This window comes from Dipteris shenzhenensis, chromosome 8 (genome assembly GCF_047967505.1).
Source record: "Dipteris shenzhenensis isolate YYH24624 ecotype China chromosome 8, Dip_SZ_1.0, whole genome shotgun sequence".
In the NCBI taxonomy this organism is placed as follows: domain Eukaryota; kingdom Viridiplantae; phylum Streptophyta; class Polypodiopsida; order Gleicheniales; family Dipteridaceae; genus Dipteris; species Dipteris shenzhenensis.
Window position 1 is genome coordinate 36,747,567 of NC_141603.1, and position 24,710 is coordinate 36,772,276.

General features: G+C 43.9%; 1 protein-coding gene and 1 long non-coding RNA gene across 3 annotated transcripts in view; one reads left to right on the forward strand and one right to left on the reverse strand.

The window, feature by feature from the left end:
- Positions 1–24,486, forward strand: part of LOC147899450 (ABC transporter C family member 14-like) — a 66,317-nt gene extending 41,831 nt beyond the window's left edge. For both annotated transcript variants that reach the window (XM_087377846.1, XM_087377847.1), the window contains 4 exons: positions 4,742–4,805; positions 4,950–5,189; positions 16,412–16,550; positions 24,360–24,486. In XM_087377846.1, coding sequence (XP_087233972.1) covers positions 4,742–4,805; positions 4,950–5,189; positions 16,412–16,521 — 414 coding nt within the window. In that variant the 3' untranslated portion in view covers positions 16,522–16,550; positions 24,360–24,486. The remainder of the gene's footprint in view (positions 1–4,741; positions 4,806–4,949; positions 5,190–16,411; positions 16,551–24,359) is intronic.
- LOC147899451 (uncharacterized) lies at positions 3,522–16,472 on the reverse strand. Its single transcript, XR_015541393.1, has 4 exons — positions 16,393–16,472; positions 3,959–4,092; positions 3,748–3,882; positions 3,522–3,636 (listed from the first exon to the last, which is right to left on the reverse strand). It is a non-coding gene; the product is annotated as an uncharacterized LOC147899451 (long non-coding RNA).
- Positions 24,487–24,710: the final 224 nt, after the last annotated feature.

Here is a 24,710-nt window from a genome sequence, read left to right on the forward strand (position 1 = left end):
TGCACCGTTGTCGATGTACCAAGGATCGTGATCTGCTTGGCCGACTTGATAATTGAAATCCTCTTTTGAATTGCAATCAGTGTCTAGATAGATTGTATCAGTCTTTTGCATTTCCTCGCTTGCAAGGAACATATTCCCGAGTTCATTTGCATAATGACTGTGACTAGAATGTCCAGCACGATGATTTTCTCTTTCGTGGTGATTCCCTCGATTGGTGCAGGATTGACCGCCTTGGTCGTACTGCTTCTTGCGACAATCTCTTTCATAGTGTCCAAACTTATGACAATAGTTGCACTGAACGATGGATGCATTCCATCGTCCTTGGAATCTTCCTCGGTTGGAATGATTTTCTCTTTGTTGATTCTAATGTTGCTGAGGATGATGATGGTGATGTTGATTTTGACTTTGATGCTGATTTTGTCGCTGATGATGACCACTTCGCTGGAATGATCTATCTTTGTCTCTGCCTCTGCCTCTACTTCTATCTGAAGCTATGAGTGCTTGATCATCGGAATGACGTTTGTGTGCATGAATGGCCTGAGTCTTGAGTTCTCACCAAGTAAAATTGATTGAAGTTCTTCTAATGTCGGAATTTGCTGTTGGATGGCAATACTATGGACTAGATTTCCGTATCCTTCTCCTAGTCCATTCAGGATGACTTAAACCATTTCTGCTGGATTCATGGTCTCTCCTGTTGCATGACCGGTTTCACTGCTGTTGCGGAAGGTTCATCTGGTTTCTCAGTGAGAATCCTAGAAGAGTTCTTGGACTCTAGAGAGCTGCAAATATATCCCATGCTTCTTTTGATGTCTTGACTGTGTTTGCTATGAAAACAGGTGGAGTAGAGCTACTGCTGGTTGGATCATCCAATAGTCTAGGTGTAGACCCATCGACATACTCCCATTTGTCCTGAAGTACAGGAATGATCTCCATTCGGTATTTTCATGTGTCGTAATTGGAGTTGTCTAGCTTAGCAGATGCCTCCAGATTGAGGTTGCTAGTCGTAGACTGGAGCAAGTGAAATCTGAACTGTCGGTGAAGGTAGAATTGCAATATATGATCCAATCTTAATTACAGACCTATGGCAAATGATGCCAGAAATAGCCAAGAGGCTTACAAGGCTCAAAATGATGTGCACAAATGCTAGAAAATAGCCTGATTAAAGGCTTTATAGTGGTGGCAATATGAAGTGCAAATGTGCAATAGTCTGCAATCTGCCAACTGATATAATGTTCCAATACCACTGAAGATTGCTCACTGATCCAAAGATGGTAGAATTTCAGAAAATATAATGAGTGTGAAACCGCATGTGAGCTTAGGAAGTGACTCCGAGTAGGAACTAGTCAGGAATTTTGGGCATGGCTTATATTGGCAACTTGGAGAAATTCAAATTGTCCCCACTATGGCGATCTAGTCTATTGTGATCTAGATCTAGACCAACCGGTGATTGATGAAAGAGCAGCAAATAATTCATTTTCTTTGTTCAATTTAGGTGTTGGGTCAGATGCGTCGATGTATAGGCTGATGTACGTGTAGGAAGTGGATTTGTCTGCAAGGCTCAAAAGTGAGTGATACTTGTACCGAAATGTGCATGTGATGTGATGAGCGCGTAGAGCACCAAAAAACGAGTGATTTTTCTTTTTAGAGCGCCCTCAGATTCTTCCTAGATCAAGAGATACAACTTGATCTAGGTGGAGGGGCCAAAAGGGTGAAAATTTACAGTGATGATGTGGCAGTTGTGTGTCACATGTAGGGGTGTGCTATCTAGGACACTGTGTGATGAGTTAGTACAAGTATTCGCATGCAATGCCTAACAAGGGGTAACAGTGAGTGCCACATGGCAATGCTAATGTGGTAGTGCTGATTGGGCAGGTGAGATAGCACTTTGACTGGTCAACAGATGACTTGGTAGCTGAGGTCAGCCTGGTGACATGAAAGATGACATGTCAGCGATGACGTGGTTGACTTGGCTGAGGCACGTGTCAGATAAGATGACATGGCACAAACGGAGCGACTGATGACATGGCCACTAAGACCCGAGGACGTGGCAGATAAGTGATGAGGTGGCAGCTGGACTGTCACGTGGAGGTTATGGTCAAACTAGTGAGGGCCACGTGTCCTTTCGTGGGCGTGCCGCGTGTCTCAAAGTTGTTGATAGAAGTCGATAGAATCTTTGAGATTCCGTCACTATGGGATTCCGTTGGCTTGCTCACATACCTCATGGTGCTTTCGGCCCCACAAGTTTTTCCTTGTATTCTGAACTCTGTAGCAGGCCTCCCAGCCACGCATACTGGTCTTGCAGTCATCAATAGCGCCACCCTTCGGAACGTAGCCTTTGAAACAACCAAGCTGCCCATCTATTGAATAGCGCCGCCCTCTGCCGTGGGCTCTTCAGGAGTTTTTTTTTTAACGACGACTGCGGCCCTACTATGCCTTTGTCTCGATTAATTGCGAAGGCTAGCCGCCTCTAAAAGACTTTGGGGAAGTTTCTCTTTTTTGCACGCAATCCCACAGTCTGTGACCCGCAGTCCTGCAGTGCTTAATAGCGCTGCCACCCTCGGGAGAACCAGCCGTGCAGCGCAGAATCCTTTAGAGACATGGAAGCGTGCATGGAGACTAAGTATTGAAGCTGAGACAAATTTTAATGCTTGGACTAATGAAGGGAGCTCTGTAGTGACCAAAACATGTGCACTACCGTTTCGTTGATTCAACATTCTTCAATCAACTCGCCTCGCCCCACCCAGATAACTACAAGGGTGAGCTGCATGGGAATCTGCAGTGACTCCCGAGATACGATGAAGCAACAAGATTGGCTTGGACCTGTACGAGAAAGGGAGGCAACTCGCGAGGTGCCACAACTTACAATGGAGAAACATAGATTCGAGTTCCTTGAGAAGCTGTTGAAGGCGGAGTTGGAGGAAGTCGAGCTATGTAGAGGCGTTGACAAGCTCGTGGGTGAGCCGCTTGGAGGCTGCCGTCCCGTGGAGATCCAGCTTGTTTGATGGAGCGAGGTTTCAACTAAAATATCAAGTACTAGAATATAGTAGAATGCATTAGGAAGAAGATATGCATTGCATCTGGACATAGAATCATGCATATGACAATATTAGAAGGTAATAGGCTAAAAGCCCAGGGTCTTCTCTAACATAAGATTCATCTTTTTTTCCATTATAAAAATTAGACACATGTTCACATTAATATAAAGCACATTTGGCCAGCGTTGGAATGCCATAAGATACATCATCACAAAGGGCTCCTTCAAGCTTTAGGGAAGCTTTTGAAGGGCCCTTAACATATCTATTACCCATATCCCAATGGATTATTTGTGCCAATATTGCCTTGAACTCTGTTAACTTTGAAGCACTGCTTGAAAAGAAAATGTATTAACATCTCAAGACATGTGATCAACATGTAGATTTCCATCCAGATTCCATACGTCTCCACTCAGGGAGTATAGTTATAATAACTGTAACATAGCAGAGCAAATACCTTTAGTTCAGCATACGTGAGTCAAGAAGTGGCTGATTTGTCAAGCCCTAACAGGTCCATGTGTGATGGTGCAGCTCTTGGTCTCCTATAGAAGTTTCTTGGTCTTCTTATGTGATTTGTGAAAGGCATCCTTATGAATTCTCTCTCCTGGCGAACCAAAGCGGGAAGGCAGCTTCTGGATTAGTGGTAACATTATTAAAAAAGGAATGCTTTTCTTGAAAGACATATATGCCACAGTGCATGAGATTCGATTCTTACCGTAAGTCTCTCTTGACCTTGCATGCTTCCATTTGCAAAATGGCTGCACAGTTTTCCATACTTTCCTGGCAGGAGGGAAAGCATAGAGGTGAAAGACATCCTTCACAGTGTTTCTGCACCTCCTGCACATTCCATCTGTTTTCCCAATTCTTAAGATTCTAGCATTTGTCAAGACAACAGGCCTCAATCAGAACGGGTTTTGACAACTTACTAGCAGAGGGAAATCCTTCTCCTTTAGGCTTCACAAGGGATTCAAATAGCTTTTGAGAGGCGAAATAAACATTCACAATCTCCTTGAGGTCCAAAGAAAGACTCAATCCCAAGAGCATATACTAGATATTATTGCTGCGGTCCAAAGAAAGACTCAATACCAAGAGCATATACTAGATATTATTGCTGCAAAAGCCAAACAATTGTATAGTCTTTCACAATTGTGATGCCTCCAACAAGATATAAATTGGCAAAATATGGATGGAGGTGAACCTCTTTAGACAGACAACACGAGAGAGTTCTTGCCTTTATGGCGTTTTGACTCATCCTTCCATTCATTTGATGCAATGTTATTTATTATGTTGCCTGTTGAGAGGTAATCGAGCACTAAAGGTAATGTTTCACCTTGTCAATAAAGCCAATTAGATCACTTTTATCAAGGTCATCCATTTCTATCGTAGAATTGCATTCCTTGAAGTAGCTAAAAGAATGAGTCAAGATAAAAGATAGACGGTTGGAGTTATCTAGTATATCCTTTGAGATTCTGTGTTCCAGAAATTTATATTCCAGTTCTACATTTTGCAATGAGCAGCTACACCTGTTCCTATGGTTGCATTATTTTGCATCTTTCCAAATTTCCTAATGCTTGTGATTTAGGTTTGCCCTGACAGTGTATTCAGTCTATGATTGTAGAATCAATTATTACAAACATTTTATAGAAGGAATTGACAGTCCGTTATTCCATCTTGCAGCCCTGAACAAATTACTCATTTATTTGATGCAGGCGTTGGAGAAATGTAAACTCGCACACATTATACATGACAAGCCTGGAAAATTGGAGGCATCAGGTATGCATATAGCTTTGCCCAAAACTCAGCTTCAATGTTTATATTTTCCCGGATATATGCCAGTCTACTGTCTCACAAGATTTTACATTAAAAAGTAACAAGAAATGTTACACTGATCCTGTTCTAGTCATTATCTGTTCACAGTCACTGAGTACGGTGGTAATTGGAGTGTGGGTCAAAGGCAGTTGCTCTGCTTCATACGTGCGCTTTTGAAACACAGCCGAGTGTTATTCTTGGATGAAGCTACAGCATCAGTCGATGCACAGACTGATGCAATGATACAAGGAATTATTCGAGCTGAATTCAAAGAATGCACAGTAGTCAGCATTGCCCACAGAATACCGACAGTCATGGACTCAGATAAAGTTCTAGTAATGGATGCAGGTATCGTTCAAACCCTATGGAGAAAATTATAACAGATATCCATGCTAGTCTTTGTGGTTTAGCCTTTCCCTTTCCCTATGCATATGATAAAAACAGCCCAAATAATAAAAAGGATCATACAGAGAGAGAAAGAGAGAGAGAGAGAGATTGTGTGTCTCATTGTACGTATGGTATAATAAGAGTTGCATGGTACTCATTTTGTATGTCTGGAATCAATCATTTTTCTTGGCTCAAGAAGTTTGAATCTTCTACCTACTTGATGTGGACTTTAATAAACTTTCTTTCTTTCTTATTGTACATCTTTGGTGGCTCTTCTTCGAACTAGTTCTCTCTCTCTCTCTCTCTCTCTCTCTCTCTCGTGTGTGTGTGTGTGTGTGTGTGTGTTTATCCAGGGCCTGCATGCTACTCGAAAGAAAAACTCATGTCTCAGGGTAAGGAAGCTAGATGGCTCTTGGACGCACTCTTTCTCTGATCTCCAAGATGAATGCCAAAATAATTTCCAGAAATTGTTCTCTGCTCCTGGTTCCCCATCAAATCAAATGACTGATGCGAGGACTAATTCCTCCAATATGTTTCTGAAATAGTGAAAATGGATGATGCTCTTACCTTGGAGAGACCTTTTACTGATACAGAACTTGATAATGCATTGTTCCACCTTAGCAAATACAAGTCCCTTGGCTGGGATGGCCTTACGGTGGAATTTTATATTTCTTTTTGGGATGATTTGAAAGATGTCCTCTTGCAAATGATCAATGTAGCGTGGCAAGAAAATCAGTTACCGCACTCTTGGAAGCATGGCATAGTCAAACTTGTGCCCAAAAAACATCTGTGTGACCATATGTCAGATTGGAGGCCTATTACTTTGATACCTGTAGTTTACAAACTCATTGCCAAAATGATTGTGTATAGGCTTCACGGGATACTGAATGGGGGCCTTCATCCTCATCAGTATGGGTTTGTGACATGAAGACAAATCCATGACAATATCTCCAATGCATTGACTGCAATTGAATATGCTAAGTACTCGCATCAAGATGTGCTCATATTGCAGGTAGATATTGCTAAGGCATATGACACTGTTCAATGAAATTTTATCTCTCAAATCATGACGAAATTGGGCTTTGGTCCAAAGATAGCAAATGCAGTTTACTGGCTTTATTCTGGCTCTACTTCTCAGTGCATTCTTGGGGGTCATCTATCTCGGTCATGGACATTGGGTAGATCAGCTAGACAGGGCTGCCCTCTTAGTGCTCTCTTCTATGCCATTGCGACCGATCCTCTTTTAATGTATCTTGATCATCTTACAAACACAGGACAGATGACTGGTCTTAAAATCCCTGGGGCTGCATCTTTTTTGGCACAAGCATATGCTGATGATTCCTTCTTTATGCCATAGAATTCTCCCTGAGAAGTTCACATGCTTATGACCACTCTATCATTGTATGGATTGGCAGTGGGATTGCATGTCAATTTTGACAAATCTAAATTGCTTCCCCTGAAACAATGTGATTGGCATTCTATTCTCTGGCCAAGTCAGGTGGTGCATCCCAAAGATGTAGTCAGGCATTTGGGATATCCTATAGGATGGCATATCACCAAGAAGCAGTAGTTAAAATGGATCTTCCTAAGACTTCAACATAAACTGGAATACTAGAAAATTTCTACTTGGCCACTTCATGTCAGGCTCAGAATAGTACAGTCCGTTGTAATGTCCTATGTCCAGTTCTTTTTGCCTTTGCTGCATTGGTCCTCTAGAGATATTTCAGCCTTTATGTCTCAAGCTATGGAGATGTTATGGAGAACAAAAACTGTTGTGAAAGCATTGAGACTGATGAAGATGGAAATGGTGTGCTCTCCTAGGATGCATGGTGGACTTAATATCCTCAACATAAGATATCATGTACTTGCAAGGAAGGCGACTATGCTCCATACTTTTTTCCGCCAACAACAGCCATGGACTTGTATGATAGCATCCATGTGTGTCAACATGAGGACTTCTGCTTATGGTCATTGGACTACTGATCATTGGGAGATTTGTAGGGAAGATACCTGGCTGTCCTTTCTCTACTGCTTTGATACTTGAGTGGAAACAAGTCCTTTCTAAGGTCAAATGGGCTCCTGATAATTGCTCGGGGGCTAACTCAATGAGGCAAGAAAGTATTCATTCGAGTGCCATCTTTGACATTCCACTTGCTTTACAGGAACCTGTTCGGGCATACAATCTCATGAAATTGGGAATTAGATACATACATGATGTGGTAGATAATCAGGGCTATGTTTTATCTTTTCCTCAGGCCACTGCTTCCTATGCATTGGGAATGCACCATAGGTCGATATGGAAGAAAATTGCTGATTTGTTACATCCTTTTCTACCTGTTCCCCCTGTGGCTGACACAGACAGGCTTATGGATTGGCAATTGCAACCCTCTGCTACATGCTCTCATCTTGTTCCTCTGCCTGCCTTGACCTCCATCAAAGCCTACATGCTTCTTCAGCCTGCTCCATGGATTCAGCAATATGCTAATACTCTGTGGCATATCAGGAAGCCTCTCTCATGGTGGCGGAAGAATCTCCGGATATTATGGAAGTGTAAAATGCCTTTGAAACAAATACTTTTTCTTTGGAGATGCATGACAGGCACATCGTCAGTGGGAGTCACACTTGCCAAACGTCGCATTGCACCATCCACATGTTTACGATGTCAGGCTCCTTCAGAGACTATCCCTCATTGGCTTTGGCACTACCAATGTTCTAGGAACCTCCTCGGGAGAATTTCAGATCATCCTTGGTTCCGTTTCCCGAGTCACAGATTTGGGAAACATTTTTGGTTATTTGGCAGATTTATGAGGTCTTTGTCTCAATACTCACTATTTCTCTCTTGGGTGAGATATTGGGCTCTTTGGACAATCTGGAGTGAGCATAATTTGGCATACTTGGGTCGGCAAATTTACAAGTCATATGAATCTTTCCGAGCCTCATTGTGGCAATCCTTATATGATGCTTGCCATGAGGGTGATATAGATGCTTCTTGCATAGAGCTTTTCTTTTTATGTTTCTGATCTTTGGGATACTCTCCATTTTGGAGACTTCCCATCTTGTAAATTTATGAGCATATGAATACAGCACTGGATATTACTAAAAGAAAGTGTGTGTGTGTGTTTAGGCACTTCCTTTTTTGGGGATAGTGTCCCTGTAATATAATGCAAAAGAAATTTCACAATAGAAAAAGTGTGTTTTTTGTTCCGAGCATCTTTATGACAATCATTTTATGATTGCCTACATGCGCAGAATGTAGATTATTCTGCCTTCTTGTCATATAATGACATCTTCTGATATTTGTAGCTGGTTGTCCCTTTCTTTCTGTCTGGTAAGTGAATTTGAAGAAAAGGAAGTGTGTGTATGTATGTATATATAGATATGTGTGTGTGTGTGTGTGTGTACATTGGGATGCCTCTACTTCCACCCCTGGTCACGCCTCTACCCCTGCTGATAGCCTGACTTTTCGACTGTGGGTTGATGTGCTCAAGAAGGGCATTCCTGTATGTGACAATGATGAGGACGATAGAGCTATTGATCCAAGAGGCCAGGTGGACGTCGATGTCATGGCTGAGGCTTGACAGCTTATACCTTTACTATGTTTCTTGGTTCGACTGTACATATCTTCTATGTCTGCTTCAATTACTTGCATTACATACAATGTTTAAGGTCTTTGCAATGTCAATAAGTGGAGACTTTTTTGGCACTCCCCTTGGGTCTGCATCATAGGCCCATTTGGAGAATACTTACAACTAAGTTGCAGCCATTTGTTCCTGTTCCCCCGCTGTTTGTACAGGACAGATTACTGGACTAGAATCTGACTTCCTTGTCTCCTGCTACCTGTTCAGTTTCAATGCATAATTTGACATCCTCGATGGTCTACCGATTTCTTCTTCCACCGCCATGGATTGATAAGCATGCCAACACTCTTTGGAATTTGGATAGGCCTTTATCTTGGTGGCAATCAAAACTCAGGAAAATTTGGAAAGCTAAACTGCCATTGAAACAGAGGCTTTTCTTTTGGAGATGTATAGTGGGAGCTTTTTCCATTGGGGTGAATTTGGAAGCACGTCGTATTGATTCCTCTTCCTGTCCCCATTGCTCTCATCACCGTGAGACAGTTCCCCATTTGTTATGGTCTTGCCCGCTATTGATCACTCATGTCTCTCATTTGCTGCGGCTTCGGTTTCCCTCTATCAGATTCGGGAAACTCTTCTGGATGTTTGGATGCTTCTCATCTCAGATGTCTCCATTCCTCCTTTTCTTTCACTGGGCTCGCTTTTGGGTACTATGGACTATTTGGACACAGAGATAGCATTTTAGGATGGGATAACAGTTTCCTCAGGGATATGCTTTCCTCAGAATGTCCTTCAAGCAGTCTTTAGATGATAGTTATGCTGCGAGGGACTTGGATGCTACTAGCCTTGAAGTGTTTTCTCGCTGTTTTTGAGTTCTTTCATTAGGCTCTCTTTTGGAGTCTAATGTCATGTACATTGATTTCATGTTAATTTTAGGTTTCACAAAAAAAAAAAAAAAGTGTGTGTGTGTGTGTGTGGAGAGAGTGGTGTTCCGCACAGTTCATCTCCATGTTGCTGTGTATCACCCGCTCCATATCTGTGCATAACCTCTGCTGCCCTTTTGTCCTGACTTAGTCCATCGGCCCCCGACTGTCTGCTCTCTTCTTCTTTCGCTTCATCAATCCCGCCCTGCTTACCCCCATGGAGGACCATATTAAAAGTTATTCCCGGAAGGATTTCTCTCGGGACCCCAAAAGACAGCAAGTCGAATTGTCTCCTTCAGCCTATGAAGATGCTCACTATGTTTTCGACATGCTCAAAATTCCACCAGAGCCGGAAGGAGTGGGCCAAACCTCTCCCGGCCCTTAAGTATAAGCTGAAGCTGCCCTCATTGATTACTCCTCTCCGGAAGTTCTCTCAGCAAGCAGTTATCATTTTCTTCCTTGGGAAGTTACCTTCTGCAAATGATGTGGCTCAGTGGGTTCAGGCTTTGTTGGGAGGTTTCTTTGTTGAAGGAGTATACTTTGCTTCTCGAGGTTTTTATGAAGTGCACTTTTTGGATCCCTCATATCGTCAGCAGATATTGGAGATGTCCCCTCTATTCTATGGCAGACAAATGGTGCATGTCATGCCATGGTCGCCAAATAAGGATTATCACGGTCTTATTCGACACCACTGCCCTGTATGGGTTGAGGTAGTGGATTTTCTGGATTATATGAGGGCTGAGTTACCAAGTCTGGCAGCTACTTTGGGGCAAGTTGTATGCCCACCCCGTCCTTTGGGCAATCGAAATCGGTTTTGTGTTCTTTGGGATACAGATTACCCAACCCCTCCTTCCATTGTGGTAGAGGTGGAGGATGTTCCCTTGGGTGAAAAATATTTTAACTTGAAATGGGGAGTATTTGCAGGTGCTTGTTTTACTTGTCATAAGTTTGGCCATCTAGCTTCACAGTGTCCTGCAGTCCTACATCAACTCCCACCTACAGCTATTGCTCCAGAAAATACTACCCCCCTAACTCATGGTCCGGGGTCCAAGGCTATGCCTAGCAAGTTGGGTGATGCGACATCTAAATCTATTCTTCCCAAAGAAAGTGTGGTCCATGTTTCAGCCAAGCAAAAGGATAAGGGAAAGGGCAAAATTTCAGAATCCAATGCCTCTCCCCAGCGTGCCTGGCAGCAACCCAAAAAGGTATTTGCGCTTAAGCCACGAGCGTTACAATCTCGGCATTGGGATGCCTCTACTTCCACCCCTGGTCAGGCCTCTACCGCTGCTGATAGCGTGACTTCTTGACTGTGGGTTGATGTGCTCAAGAAGGGCATTCCTGTATGTGACAATGATGAGGATGATAGAGCCATTGATCTAGGAGGCCAGGTGGACGTTGATGTCATGGTTGAGGCCTGACAGCTTATACCTTTACTATGTTTCTCGGTTTGACTGTACATATCTTCTATGTATGCTTCAATTACTTGCATTACATACAATGTCCAAGGTCTTCGCAATGTCAATAAGTGGAGACTTTTTTGGCACTATGTACATAGAATGCACCTCGATGTAATTTCCTTACAGGAACACAATCAACACTTCTTGGCTGGCCAGCAAGGCCACTTTGCTGGTTATGACATATTTTATGCTGGTTCAATGCACTTTTCCCGGGTATGCATGCTGGTGAAACATGATATGCAGCCCACGGTTGCTCACAATGACCCTCAGGGTTGATGAATGGTAATTAGATGCATCTGTCATGCCGATCTTTATGAAATAGCATCGGTTTATGCCTCTCAAACTTCTGCGACAAGAGCTCGCTCAAGCAATATCCATGGCTGTCCAATGCTTTTTTGTATGTATAAACCATATCTCTTTCCCTTGTTGAGAGCCATAAATCTTCTTTCTTGCATGTAGAAGATTTATGGCTCTCAACAAGGGAAAGAGATATGGTTTATACATACCGTCACAATGCATTCACTCATTACTGGGCTCGACTTGACAGATGGTATTTGTTGCATGCTCAGCAGTATCCTAGTTTCACATGTGCATTATGGGTTGATCATTCCCTCTTGCTATCTGATCACTTTCCAGTATGCTTGACATTATCCATAGCACGTTTGACAGATGATATGCCTTTTTTCGGTCGTCATCTACTCCATATCAATAGTGCTTATTTGCTTCATCAACAATTTCAGAACATGGTGAGAGTGGCTGTCCGCCCCCTCCTCTTACATGCTCAGGAGGACATGGATTTTGCTTGGATCAGTCTTGCCCCCATCGCTTGCAGGCTGTTATTCAAGATTATGGACGGAGTCACATGGAAAACCTCAGGCTTAAGCTGAAATGGGCTCAATCTCACAAGCAACAAATGGATGTAATCAGCTCTTATAGGCAGCTCACCTCTGAATAGGATTCTTGCGCTTATGCAGTTCATATCATCCATCAAAATGATCTTCGCAAATTAAAGAAGTGGCAAATCCGAGCTCGCATGAAACCCCTCTTGGATAAGGGTTGCTCCTCCAAGGCCTTCTTTAAAAGCCTGCATACGGATAGACGAAAGGAGTATATTTGTAGGATCAGGCAGGATGATGGCACCTGGACCAACTCCAAATCAGAATTGGAATCGCAATGCTCTAGTCATTTCCAGCATCTCTTTTCTCCTCAGCCTGATAATTCGATGCAAGTGAATGCAGCTAGGTCTCAATTTCTCATGCATGTTCAGCCTATATTGTCTCCGGAACAGGCTCACGCATTGGAGCAGCCATTTATGCTTAATGAACTGGATGATGCTTTGAGTCATTTACGTAACGGTGGCTCTCCTGGTTGGGATGGATTGACTGTTGAATTTTCCCGTGCATTTTGGGGTGATCTCAAGCACACTCTTCTTCTCATGATCAATCATGCTTGGGCAGAACAATCTCTTCCTCCTCCTTGGAAACATGGCCTTGTCAAATTGATCCCCAAAAAGGTTGTGCGAGACAATGGTTGATTCGTGGCCCATATCTCTTATGCTAGTCATTTACAAACTCATTGCCAAGATGATTGTCCTCAGGGTTCGATTTATCTTGCAAGCAGGACTTCATCCCAGGCAGTATGGGTTTGTTCCCAGAAGGCAGATTACTGACAATATCTCTAATGTTTTGCTTGCAATTGAGTATGCCAAATATTCTAAAAAAGATGTTCTCATTCTGCAAGTGGACATTGCGAAAGCATTTGACACTGTCCATTGGGATTTTATTTCTCAGACTATGCATAAATTGGGATTTGGCCTTCGGCTGGTCCATGTTATTTACTGGTTGTATTCTCATGCCACTGCGCAGTGTCTCCTTGGTAGTGGGTTGTCAAGGACATGGACTATGACCTGTTCAGCGAGACAGGGATGCCCTCTTAGTTCGCTATTGTATGCCATTGCTACTCATCCGTTATTGTTGCATATGGACCATCTTGCAGATGTAGGGCAGCTTCATGGCTTGCAAATTCCAGGGGCACAGCCGTTTCTTGCACAGGCATATGCTGATGATTCATATTTCATGCCCAGGAATGCTCAAAGTGACCTCTCTCATTTGATGCATACTTTGAACGATTTTGGCATAGCTACTGGATTGCATATCAACTTTCAGAAATCAAATCTTCTAGCATTGAAAGAAGCTGATTGGCATGCACTTCTCTGGCCAGGCCTCATTATTTCTTCCCATCCCATTGTGAGGCATTTAGGGTATCCCATTGGATGGAATGTTACCCCTCAACAACATCTTAAATGGGTGCTTCAAAAGATTAACAAGAAGCTGGAATACTGGCACTTGTCAACTTCCTCTACATGTTCGACTTCGGATAGTACAGTCTATCATTATGGCATATGTGCAATTTTATTTGCCTCTTCTTCACTGGTCTTTTAAGCATTTGCCCTCCTATATGTCCCAGGCTATGGAGATATTTTGGAAAAGTAAATCTCACAAAAAGGCTTTGCGACTACTTCCCATGCAGTCTGTTTGTTCTCCTAAGACTCATGGGGGACTGAATATTCTCAATCTTCAGTTTCATATGTTGGCAAGAAAGAGCACTATGCTTGCTGATTTCTTTTAGCAAAAACAGCCATGGGCTATTATGTTAGCAGCTATGTGCGGAGACATGAAGTCCCACGCATATGGGCATTGGATTACAGATCACTGGGAAGCAGTCATGTCCACGTTTCAGGGGAAAATTCCTGGCTGTCCTGTTTCTACTGCTTTGATTCATGATTGGAAGAGAATTCTCTCTTATGCTAAATGGTCAGGTGCTTCCTCCCATCATGGTAATTCTCTTCGTTTGGAAAGCATCCATTGGAGCAAGGTGTTTGAATCGCCTCTTGCTTTACAGGCACCTATCAAAGCATATAATCTTATGAAATTGGGCATAAGATTGGTCGGAGATGTGATGGATCAACATGGTTATGTGCTTTCATTTCCACAAGCTTGCAAGACATTCCCCTTTGGTCTGCATCATAGGCCCATTTGGAGAATACTTACAACTATGTTGCAGTCATTTGTTCCTGTCCCTCCGCTGTTTGTACAGGACAGATTACTGGACTGGAATCTGACTTCCTTGTCTCCTGCTACCTGTTCACTTTCAATGCATAATTTGACATCCTCGATGGTCTACAGATTTCTTCTTCCACCACCATGGATTGATAAGCATGCCAACACTCTTTGGAATTTGGATCGTCCTTTATCTTGGTGGCAATCAAAACTCAAGAAAATTTGGAAAGCTAAACTGCCATTGAAACAGAGGCTTTTCTTTTGGAGATGTATAGTGGGAGCTTTTTCCATTGGGGTGAAATTGAAAGCACGTCGTATTGCTTCCCCTTCCTGCCCCCGTTGCTCTCATCACAGCGAGACAGTTCCCCATTTGTTATGGTCTTGCCCGCACTCTCGGATATTGATCACTCATGTCTCTCATTTGCTACGGCTTCGGTTTCCCTCTATCAGATTCGGGAAACTCTTCTGGATGTTTGGATGCTTCTCATCTCAGATGTCTCCATTCCTCCTTTTCTTTCACTGGGCTCGTTTTTGGGTACTATGGACTATTTGGACACAGAGATTGCATTTTAGGATGGGACAACAGTTTCCTCAGGCATTTGCTTTCTTCAAAATGTCCCTCAAGCAATCTTTATATATAGTTATGCTGCGAGAGACTTGGATGCTACTAGCCTTGAAGTGTTTTCTCACTGTTTTTGAGTTCTTGCATTAGGCTCTCTTTTGGAGTCTAATGTCATGTACATTGATTTCAAGTTAATTTTATAGCTACTGGTTTCACAAAAAAAAAAAAGTCTGTGGAGAGAGAGAGAGAGACAGAGACAGAGACACAAAATATAGCAACTGCGAGAGATGTGTATGTGGATCAATAATCAGGCTGTGTGTGTATCTGAAGTACCATAGAGTGTGGCCTCTTTGCCCCTGACGATATGAGATGTGGTCTCTCTAGATTTTCCATCTCTGAAGTAAATTTCTGATTTGTCTATTCATAATCTGTAGTCCCGTATCTACTACAGGTCTTGGATATTGTTATGTAGTTTCTTGAATTCTACATCTTCCCCTTTTGAAGTATGAGATGACTGCATTGATTACTCTATGATTCAGCATAGCCACAAAGATCCCACTCCCCATCTGATGCTGTCAGCTCACAGCACAGATATCACGGATCCCTAAATTCATCAAATACTTATCTTGTTGCAAATAAATTTTTTTTTTGTGTGTGTGTGTGTGTGTGTGTGTGTGAGAGAGAGAGAGAGAGAGAGAGAGATGAATTGATGATTATAGCAATGTTTCATATTATTGATTGACATAGCTACGGTACACAAGTAAATTTAAAATTGATTGACATAGTTAAGCTACACAAGTAAATTTAAGGTCCTCTCTTCAACTCAGTTTGAAAAGAAACTAATTCAGCGGGTGCTGATGCAGTGAAAATCATACATACGTATATATATATATATATATAGAGAGAGAGAGAGAGAGGGATGTTTAGTTAGTTTCTCTGAAGACCCATTAGGATCTATGTGACAAAAAGACTTCTATTTTGCGCTGGAATTTACATTGTAGTTCTTTTACAGCTTCCTGTTTCTCCTAGCATTGTTTGCTCCAACGGTTCTCAAATTCTTACAATATATGATCCTCATTTCCCCACACACTTTTTTTTTGTGAGAAATCATTTCCCCACACACACACACACACACACACACACACACACACACACAAGGTTCAATACCAAAGAGGTTATCTTTTTATTTCGTGTTTCCTTGATAGGAGACCTCTTGCTAAACTAAGTATATGGGCTTCAAATATCACCATGGGGCTTTTACTTCCTAAGGAAAGGACAGAGTGATATACGCCACAAACATGCACACTAACTGTGTGGTGCTCAAGTTGCATGCTTAATACTCCATGGGGGCATCTTCCCCATTGACATCCATGAAGACACGGCTGCATGTGATTTCCATGGTTTTTTGCTGTTATCCTTACAGTTTCAGGAGGAGAGGAAGAGGGATGATCTATAAACCTGTAACAATAATAAAAGAAAGAAAAGAAAGGGTAAAAGAGCACTTGGGGGAGGGGGGGCGGGGGGGATCCTGCTGTTGGTGATTGACGTACTGAACAATGAAGTATGCTGTTAAGCAAGGATTACTAACTGATTGTAAGTGAGTGCAGGCCGGGTCAAGGAGTTTGACAGCCCATCAAATTTGTTGCACAACTCAAAGTCACTATTTGCAGCCCTTGTACAGGAATATTCAACTCGTTCTGGACAAGAGACAAAATGAAATAGTCTTAGTTAAAATTCAACGGCTTTTTACTTGGCCAGCACTAGGAAGTTTTTTCAAATTCTGAAATCCTGTGCTTCCACATGGCACAATATACACCCTTAGATTTAAATTCTGAAAGCCCAAAAGCTTTGAAAGCTTTTGAAAAGCCATCTGCGTAAAAAGCCAAGCTTTGAAAGCTTTTGAAAAGCCATCGGTAAAAAGCCAACTGCACCTTTAAATATAGGCGAAACATACCGCTTGTCTATTAAATACGAGTACCGCCTCTCCTATCGATCAGACCCAAAAGAATATCTCTAGAGGGACAGTTTGAACGATTATGTGCATGGTTTGTTGCTTCTTGCCGAAGACTTGCGGGAGAGAGAGACGCGACGGAACTGCCGCCATGCCTTCGCTGTGAACGATTACGCGACGGAACTGCCGCCATGCCTTCGCTGTGACGCTCAACGGCTTGAGCTCTTGCAGCTCAGTTTGCTGCATCATGTTTTGCCTCCCTCTCTAGATTCTTTGATGCTCGGTGCGGCGTCTACCTCTATCTATGTTGGCTCTCTGTCCTTCAGCTTCAGGTGGCTCGTGCCTTCCTTCACGAGGCTCGGTTATGGTCTTCCTTCGTTTCTTAGCTTCATAGCCTGTGTTGGCTTCGTGTTGCTCGGGTGAGCTCGTGAGATGGAGTCGTTCGGAGGCACTCTGTAGTTCTACGCGTATTTGTGTGTTGTAGCAGTGCGTACCCTCGGCTTGGTCAGCGGCTGGCTATTGGGCAAGGTTCTCTTGGCTATGCGGTTCTGGAGGCAAGGTAGTGGATCTCAGCCCTATGGTATCTCCTTCGTAGGTGCCTGCCTCAGTGGTTTATGCTTCGGGCGGTCTCTTTGGACGTGCATAGTTCGATGGAGTCGTTCGGTGGCACTCTGGAGTTCTACGCGTATTTGTGTGTTGTAGCAGTGCGTACCCTCGGCTTGGTCAGCGGCTGGCTATTGAACAAGGTTCTCTTGGCTGCGCGGTTCGATCAGAGAGTCTGTTGACGGATGTAGACACCCTTCCATTCGCAGTGAGTTCTCTCCCGTTGTTGCGATGCAACGCCACCACCGGTGACAAAGAAGGAACCTTGGAGCCGCGTAGTGACGGACAGAACCTTGGAGCCGCGCAGTCCAGCCAAGAACCAAAGGTTGGCATATAAGGCCATAAGGCCCCAAAATAACGCTATAGCCAATTGGTGCATAATAGGTACTAAGTTGCGATAGTTTTTTGAGTGGGAGGAAGAGGGTCACGTGTTGGAATCCGGGAGAGTTCCCTCTGGTTAGAAGCACAGTGTGCTTGTAATTGCAGCGCTACCACAGGTCAAAGCAACAAGGTTGCGTTGGCTTGCCACAATCTTGTAGGTTGGGATGTGAACCCCCTTTTACAACTCAGAATTTCCAATCAATAGTGCATATAGGTCGATAGACAAAAGTACTAAAACGCTGATGAGAAATTTTGACATTCTCTAGCTCGCTAGAAGCTCGCAGCATTGACAAATAATTACTAAAGGAACTGAGCCTCCGAGAGATAGATATCAGCACACGGACGATGTCTGACATTGGATTGTGTATAGCTTTTGTGCTAGAATTTATCATCTTTAGGAAATTGCACATATGCTAACCAACATATCTAAACATGCAAAACACGAGGAATGCATATTGACTAATCATATTTGTTTTTCAAATTCCAACATTCCAGCATAGAAATAGGCGACTTCTCGTCGAGCTGTGGACGTCACAAAGGACACTCCACGTAAGTAGAATGTACGGTCATTTCAATTCTGAAATGTTTCTGCACCGTCTGTTGCTCTGGTCCGCATTAATGCGCTACACCTCCAACACTGGAGGTGACTATTCGAAACGGGGGGATGGCACGTTCCCCTATGATATATAATTTTTGGAGAGACATGTGCCAGCTCTCCACCATACATTACGTATGGTTTTTTTTTTTTTTACTCCTCATCTTGAGCACGCACACTTCTTCGCACATTCTGTTTCCGCAAGGGAACATTACATTTGCTTGGTTCGACCAACATACTAATCATGTCTGCAACACTTTTGTTTTCGAGATGTTTGCAGCCTCCAAACGAGTGTCTTCTCCTAAAGGTATGCACAACAAAATGTATTTGCTTGATTCAAGTTATTTTATCAATTCTTTCACCTTCTAAAGATAGAGGTTCAGTCCATTTTGGTTTTCCTATTGCGTTTAGACAAAACCACGTGAGTGAAATTATAGCAAAGTTTCGGATGTTTTTATTATTAATTCCTGTAGGTGTTTAAACCCGAACATAAGACATCGATTCATGTCACGATGTAGAAATGACCACCGGAAACTCCTTCGAACATGACCATTCGTCAACGCTCAGAGCAGCCAGAGGTCGAGCTATTCAACTTGATATAACATCAAGAAAGATGTCCTTGAGGCCAGCTACGTCATCATGGTTGACCATCGCAGATAGATACAAGCAATGGGTTAGTAATTGCGCGGCTATTTTCTCTAGCCTTCAAATCTGCGGTGTCTGTGGCATAACCACGCTACTGTCTGCAAACCAAAGGATCGTTTCTTCGCAAGGCATAGGGATCTCAAGCCACAGCGCCGCACTCGGAAACATGATACTTTTGGATGCCTGCGAGAATATGGGCATGCAAGTGACTTATTGGAAATGCCAAAGCTGCACACGAGATGCCCAGTGGAGCAGATACATTGTGCGGTTGATGCCACAGTACTCTCGGCAGTTGCTTAAAACAAACCACCTCCACACGCAACTGCTAAGCATCATAGATGTATCCATTTCAGTTACCACGACTACAAATGCGATTGCTCGTGGCACACTCGATCGAAGGTCACTTCTAGACAATCCTCTGATATCTTGGCGAAACATCCCACTAAGCTCGGCTCAAGAAATCGTGACGAACGAGCTATCAGGTGTGCTCGGATACAACATCGAGAACAATCCAATATTGCGCAAGTACAATTCTTCAGCAGAGCGTGCGGACATCAAGATGGGTATGTGCATCTTGAGTCCTCAAACCATTGCAGGTATCTTGGAACTACACGATGAGACAGCTCCCTTCGAGTTAATGTCAATAGCGGAATCTCAGCCTGAACTCCTGCTTTTGCAAAACATGGTGGACCCCGCGAACCGTCGCGCCTTTGATGCAAGGGACAAGCATGAGTTTGCCTCCATACAGCTACGGGGTACAGAAATGCTTTCAAAGAGGGTCGCTTCATTCCACGTCGACGGAGTAGCAGCAGCTAGCAGTGCGTGCGTTGACATAACCATGGAGTCAGCAGTGTTCCCATTCCTGTTCCCTTTCGGACGGGGCAACTATGATGGCTGCATACAGTTCAGCAACTATGTGAAAATGAGAATATGCACCTTATTCTCTATCTACACGCTCTACAAGCCGTACTTGTTGATCATGTTCTAGTTAAAACAGGCAGTGATGATTGCCAATTCAAGCAACTCTACATGCTTGCAACGAGACATCGACCAATATAGGAAAGCCAACCCTGCCACGACCGATGAAGACGCAATGAGACACGTGCTTCGCTACAGCATGCCATCAACAATGCTGGGGTCCCCATCGTGGCATCGACGGCAACTAAAGGACCTCATAACGATGGTCGATGCTTGGGGCTTCCCAGATTTCTTTCTGACATTCACTGCAGACGAGGTCACCGATACACGGTGGCAAGAAATTAATGTGATCGAGAGCATCGCAACGCATTATAATGCGCAATTCACTTGGAAGGACTGTCCTGTTGAATGCGTGGCACTTTTCCACGCACGCTTCCACATGTTCATGCACAAGCATTTGCTTTCATCCGACGGTCTGCTTGGCCGAATACAACACCATGTCGTTCGTTTTGAGATACAAAACAGGGGCTCCCTACACGCCCATGTCATATTGTGGGTCCACCATGATGACCATCAGCGAATTGCAAATGAGATTGCAGCTTACGTCCCTAGGGACGAGGCCCTGGATCCTCGAAACACAAGGCTGCGAGAACTAGTTCTCAGGAAGTAGTTGCACGTATGCAGGAAAGCGTGCTACGTCGGACCGTCACACCACAGTTGCAAGCACGGCTTCCCTTTCGCAACACAGCCAGAATATGAACCCATCCTCGACCCTCTGACGCAACGTTGGTTGTATTACCGGCCGGGACATGAGCACCGAAATATCGTCCCTTACCACCCTTCCGTGTTACTGTTGTGGGGTGCGCACATGAACATACAGCGGGTGACAAACTCTTCAATCTCTCACTATCTCCTCAAGTACGCGATGAAATCTGAACCAATGGGCAAACTGAACATCCGTTCAGAAGACGCCTCACGTTTGGGGTTGCAACATCTCGACGAAGTAAAGCTGAAACTCATCGCCGCGAGCCTGCTATCAAAACCAACCTCTCCAACAGAGGCCGCGCTAAACTGCATGCAGATACCAATAATCACAAGGAGCGAGACCGTTCACTATGTCGACTCCTCGCCACCATCTCTAAGACAACGCATCGTCTCACGAAACAACAACGTCACCCTGCACCCGATCGACATATACTGCGGGAGACCGAGCGTCATCGAGGAGAGCACGTTCTACGATTACCATAGGCAATATGTGATACGAAAGCCCAAGGAAACGCAACGTGGAACGGTCGGTCTTGACCTCTTCGGCAACAGGATCGCAAAATGTGAGCGAGTAGTCAAATTCACTGGCTACCACCCTGGACATCAACCAGAGGGGTACTTCTACAACGTGCTCTTGCGAAAACTCAGCTTCAGGAATGAAACGGAGCTCATATCACCTGCCAACACAGCTGGATCCTACTTTGTCGAATGCCAAATGCGCGGCCTCATATTGAGCAACGAGGACCTCGAAATGTATGTGACTGAATACACGCAAAAAGGAACTTGCTAGCAACTGACCACATGGACCAGTTGATCAATATGATATTGCAAAAGGTTGCAATCATCCGAGACTGCCCGACGGAAGCGCCTAACATCGACCAGCAAACCGTCGAAGGGCCAACACGCGCGAGGATGTTGCAAAAAATGGCCGAGTTTCGCACTGTCGCCAATGCCGCATTGACAGTAGAACAACAAAGAGTCTTCGAAAGCCTGGCTTCAACAAGCTCGGGGCTACACGTCTGTGGAACACCAGGTAGCGGCAAAAGCTTCTTGATACGGTACTATGTTTCGCATCTGGTAGCGCAAAACAAAACGGCAATACTCTGTGCATCAACAGGGGCGGCTGCGACGCGGCTGAGCGGGATTGCAACCACTGTACACTACCAATTCAAGATCCCTGTGTGTAGCAGTCAATACCCACTGAACATCCATGAGACGGATGAGCGACACCTCGCAATCAAGGAAGCCAACGCGATCATCATTGACGAGATGTCCATGCTAACAATGATGACTTTCGATCTCGTGGTAAGACAAATCGTCAATGTCACTAATGGCACATTGCATGAGCCATTCAGACACAAAATGCTGATAATTTTTGGTGACCTGGTGCAATTACCGCCAGTCTGCAAACACAGCGAGGATCTCTGCGAGCCGTGCCACATCACGTCCTTCACGCACTGGCCTGCAGCGAAAATGTACCACATGCAATTCTCGGTGCGACATGCACGAGACATGCCGTTCCTGGCATTCTTGCATACCATAAGACTCAGGACGCCCACAACTGACGAGATTTCCGACTGTTTGGGGCAGTGCATTGTCGACAAGGAAGGTGCATGCCACTTCATCGATGCCGAAACAACCATCATTTGCACGCACAGAGTCGATGTCGCTACCTTCAACGATGAGCTTGTGGAGAAATTCAACACTCCCGAGACGATTGTGCATGTTCAAATACACAGTAACGCCGCGAGCGAACCAGCTCTCAAAGAATGGTTGGAGGACAAACGCTTCAACGAGATAGGAAAAATTTGCGTGGGGGCGAAGGCAATGATAACGGAAAACATCGACCTCGCAACAGGTGCCGCAAATGGAGCAATGTGCAAAATCAAGAGCATCAATGCAACTAGCAAAGGGGAAATCAACGGTATCACTGTCGTCGTGGACACAACAGCGGCCGTGCTCACATTACGACGCTCGAAGCATCAGCGAAAGGCAATAAATGGAAAATGGTTCCACAAGTCCAAAGAATCTTTTTTTCTTGAAGATTTAAAAAGACGGCTCATTTGAAAAGACGGTGTAATAAGTCGTGCCTGCAAGCAGCTATTTGCGCTATACAAAAGCAACGCGAAGGCAACAAAACCTCCACCAGCAAAGAGGAGGTTCTTCCTAACCACAAAGCAATTCCGGCTAGCAAACAATGCAGGAGAACGTCCGGGAGCTTACATCAACGACTTCAACACGTATGCGGAACTACGCGACTTCATTGACAACTGCAATAGGCGTTTGCCAGCTAAAAGAGAGCCGGGAGGCTTGAGATTCGCAAATGGTGCGTAATGCTTCCGAAAATTTAAAAAAAACACAACAATTGAGAAAAAGAATTAACGAGTTGCAAGAACAACAAACTCATCATCGATTGCACTTCTCCTGCAGGACTCCTCAAAGAGATCCTTGTCGAGCTTGACATTGAGTTCGATGAGACCGATAGGATGATGGAAAGTTTGGAGGGCCAGAAGCTACTAGACACGAAGATGAAAGGAATCACAGCGTATGCGTGCGAGCTGCTGCATTACGGGTACAACGTATCCTTGGAGTTACTGAGGGACACGACGCGCGATCAAGCAACGGCTATACTCGAACAATTCATGGAACAATTTGGAGGGACGCACGACGCGACGCACCCGGTGATGACAATGGAGAAGCTAATGTATATTTTCGACAGGGACTTATACGAGGAGCGCTTCGGTATTGGAAACGATCCTTTCACGCCAACAGAGAAAAACCAGGGCAAGTAAATAAATGCATTCTATTATGGAACTCAAACGGGAAAAAAAAAGACCGAAAACCTCGATGACTAACGTAATTGTCAATGTTTACGCAGGTACGACATTGAAAGACGCGAGCCTCGAGATGAAGGAGGAGCCTCCACTGAAGCGCCTGCGCAAGGGAATCACGCGAGCCTCGTCTGCATCACGTGCAAGCCCAACAACAGAAAATACATAGGGAGCACGATGGACCTGCCGCGGAGGATCAAACAGCACAATAAAAAACCACCGGCGAAAATGAAGGAGGACTTGCAACGTTACAAGCCCTTCAAAGAAAATTTCGAAATCAAAGTTTTGGAAATAACAGACACTGTAGACAAAGCACGAACTTTAGAGCAGTACTACATAAGGAGCCACAACACAGTAGATCCATTAGGTTACAATACGCTCGAGGGCCATCCGGCTAGAGCACGGAAGTACTATTTTCTAAAGCGTAGGAACATAATTTGACCCAAAAAATAAACATATGTGCCTTCGAAAAAAGGGATCCAATGAAGTTGCAAATGGTGTTGGAACTTTTGTCGTACATGCAATGCAGCTTTGGGTTTGGATTTTTCCTGTCACAGTTGCATGCTTCTGGCTCAATTTGGTTTTGATTTATTATTTATACATTTCTGAAATACATCTCCTTATCATTCGCTCAAAGTGGAATGACAATAGATTTGCTTACAGTGCAAAGAATAGGAATTTGTCTTCCTCCGAAAAAAAGAAAAACTACGTTTTACTGTCGACATGAACAACATCTTTAAAAAAGGTTGCATGCAATTGAACATCAATCTTCTGCATCATTTCTGACAACGTGACTCATGTGAACCTCAACAAGATAGCAAAAGAGAGAAGTATTCATCAAGAGCCCAGCTGGCCAAGCACTCTAGTTTGTAATTGTTCAATGAGTGTAAATATTCTGGCAATTTGATAGCGGCAATCGACAGTCGAGAAGATACAGTTGTCCTTGCCTTTTCGAGTCAACATAGTAAAAACTTGAGGTAGGTTTTTTCCCAATCAGTTCGTGTGGTACTTTGGGAGATGAGAGCAAGAGAGCTGGAAATTTTTTTTCCTTGCGTTTGACTTTTCTTCGAAAACTATTTGCGATTATGGAATAGCCTCTCTCTCTCTCTCTCTCTCTCTCTCTCTCTCTCTCTCTCTCCATCCATCCACACACACACACATAATGGCGTCTAATCTCACTGTGCAATTTCCGAATTTTGGAAGACGAATTGCATCTG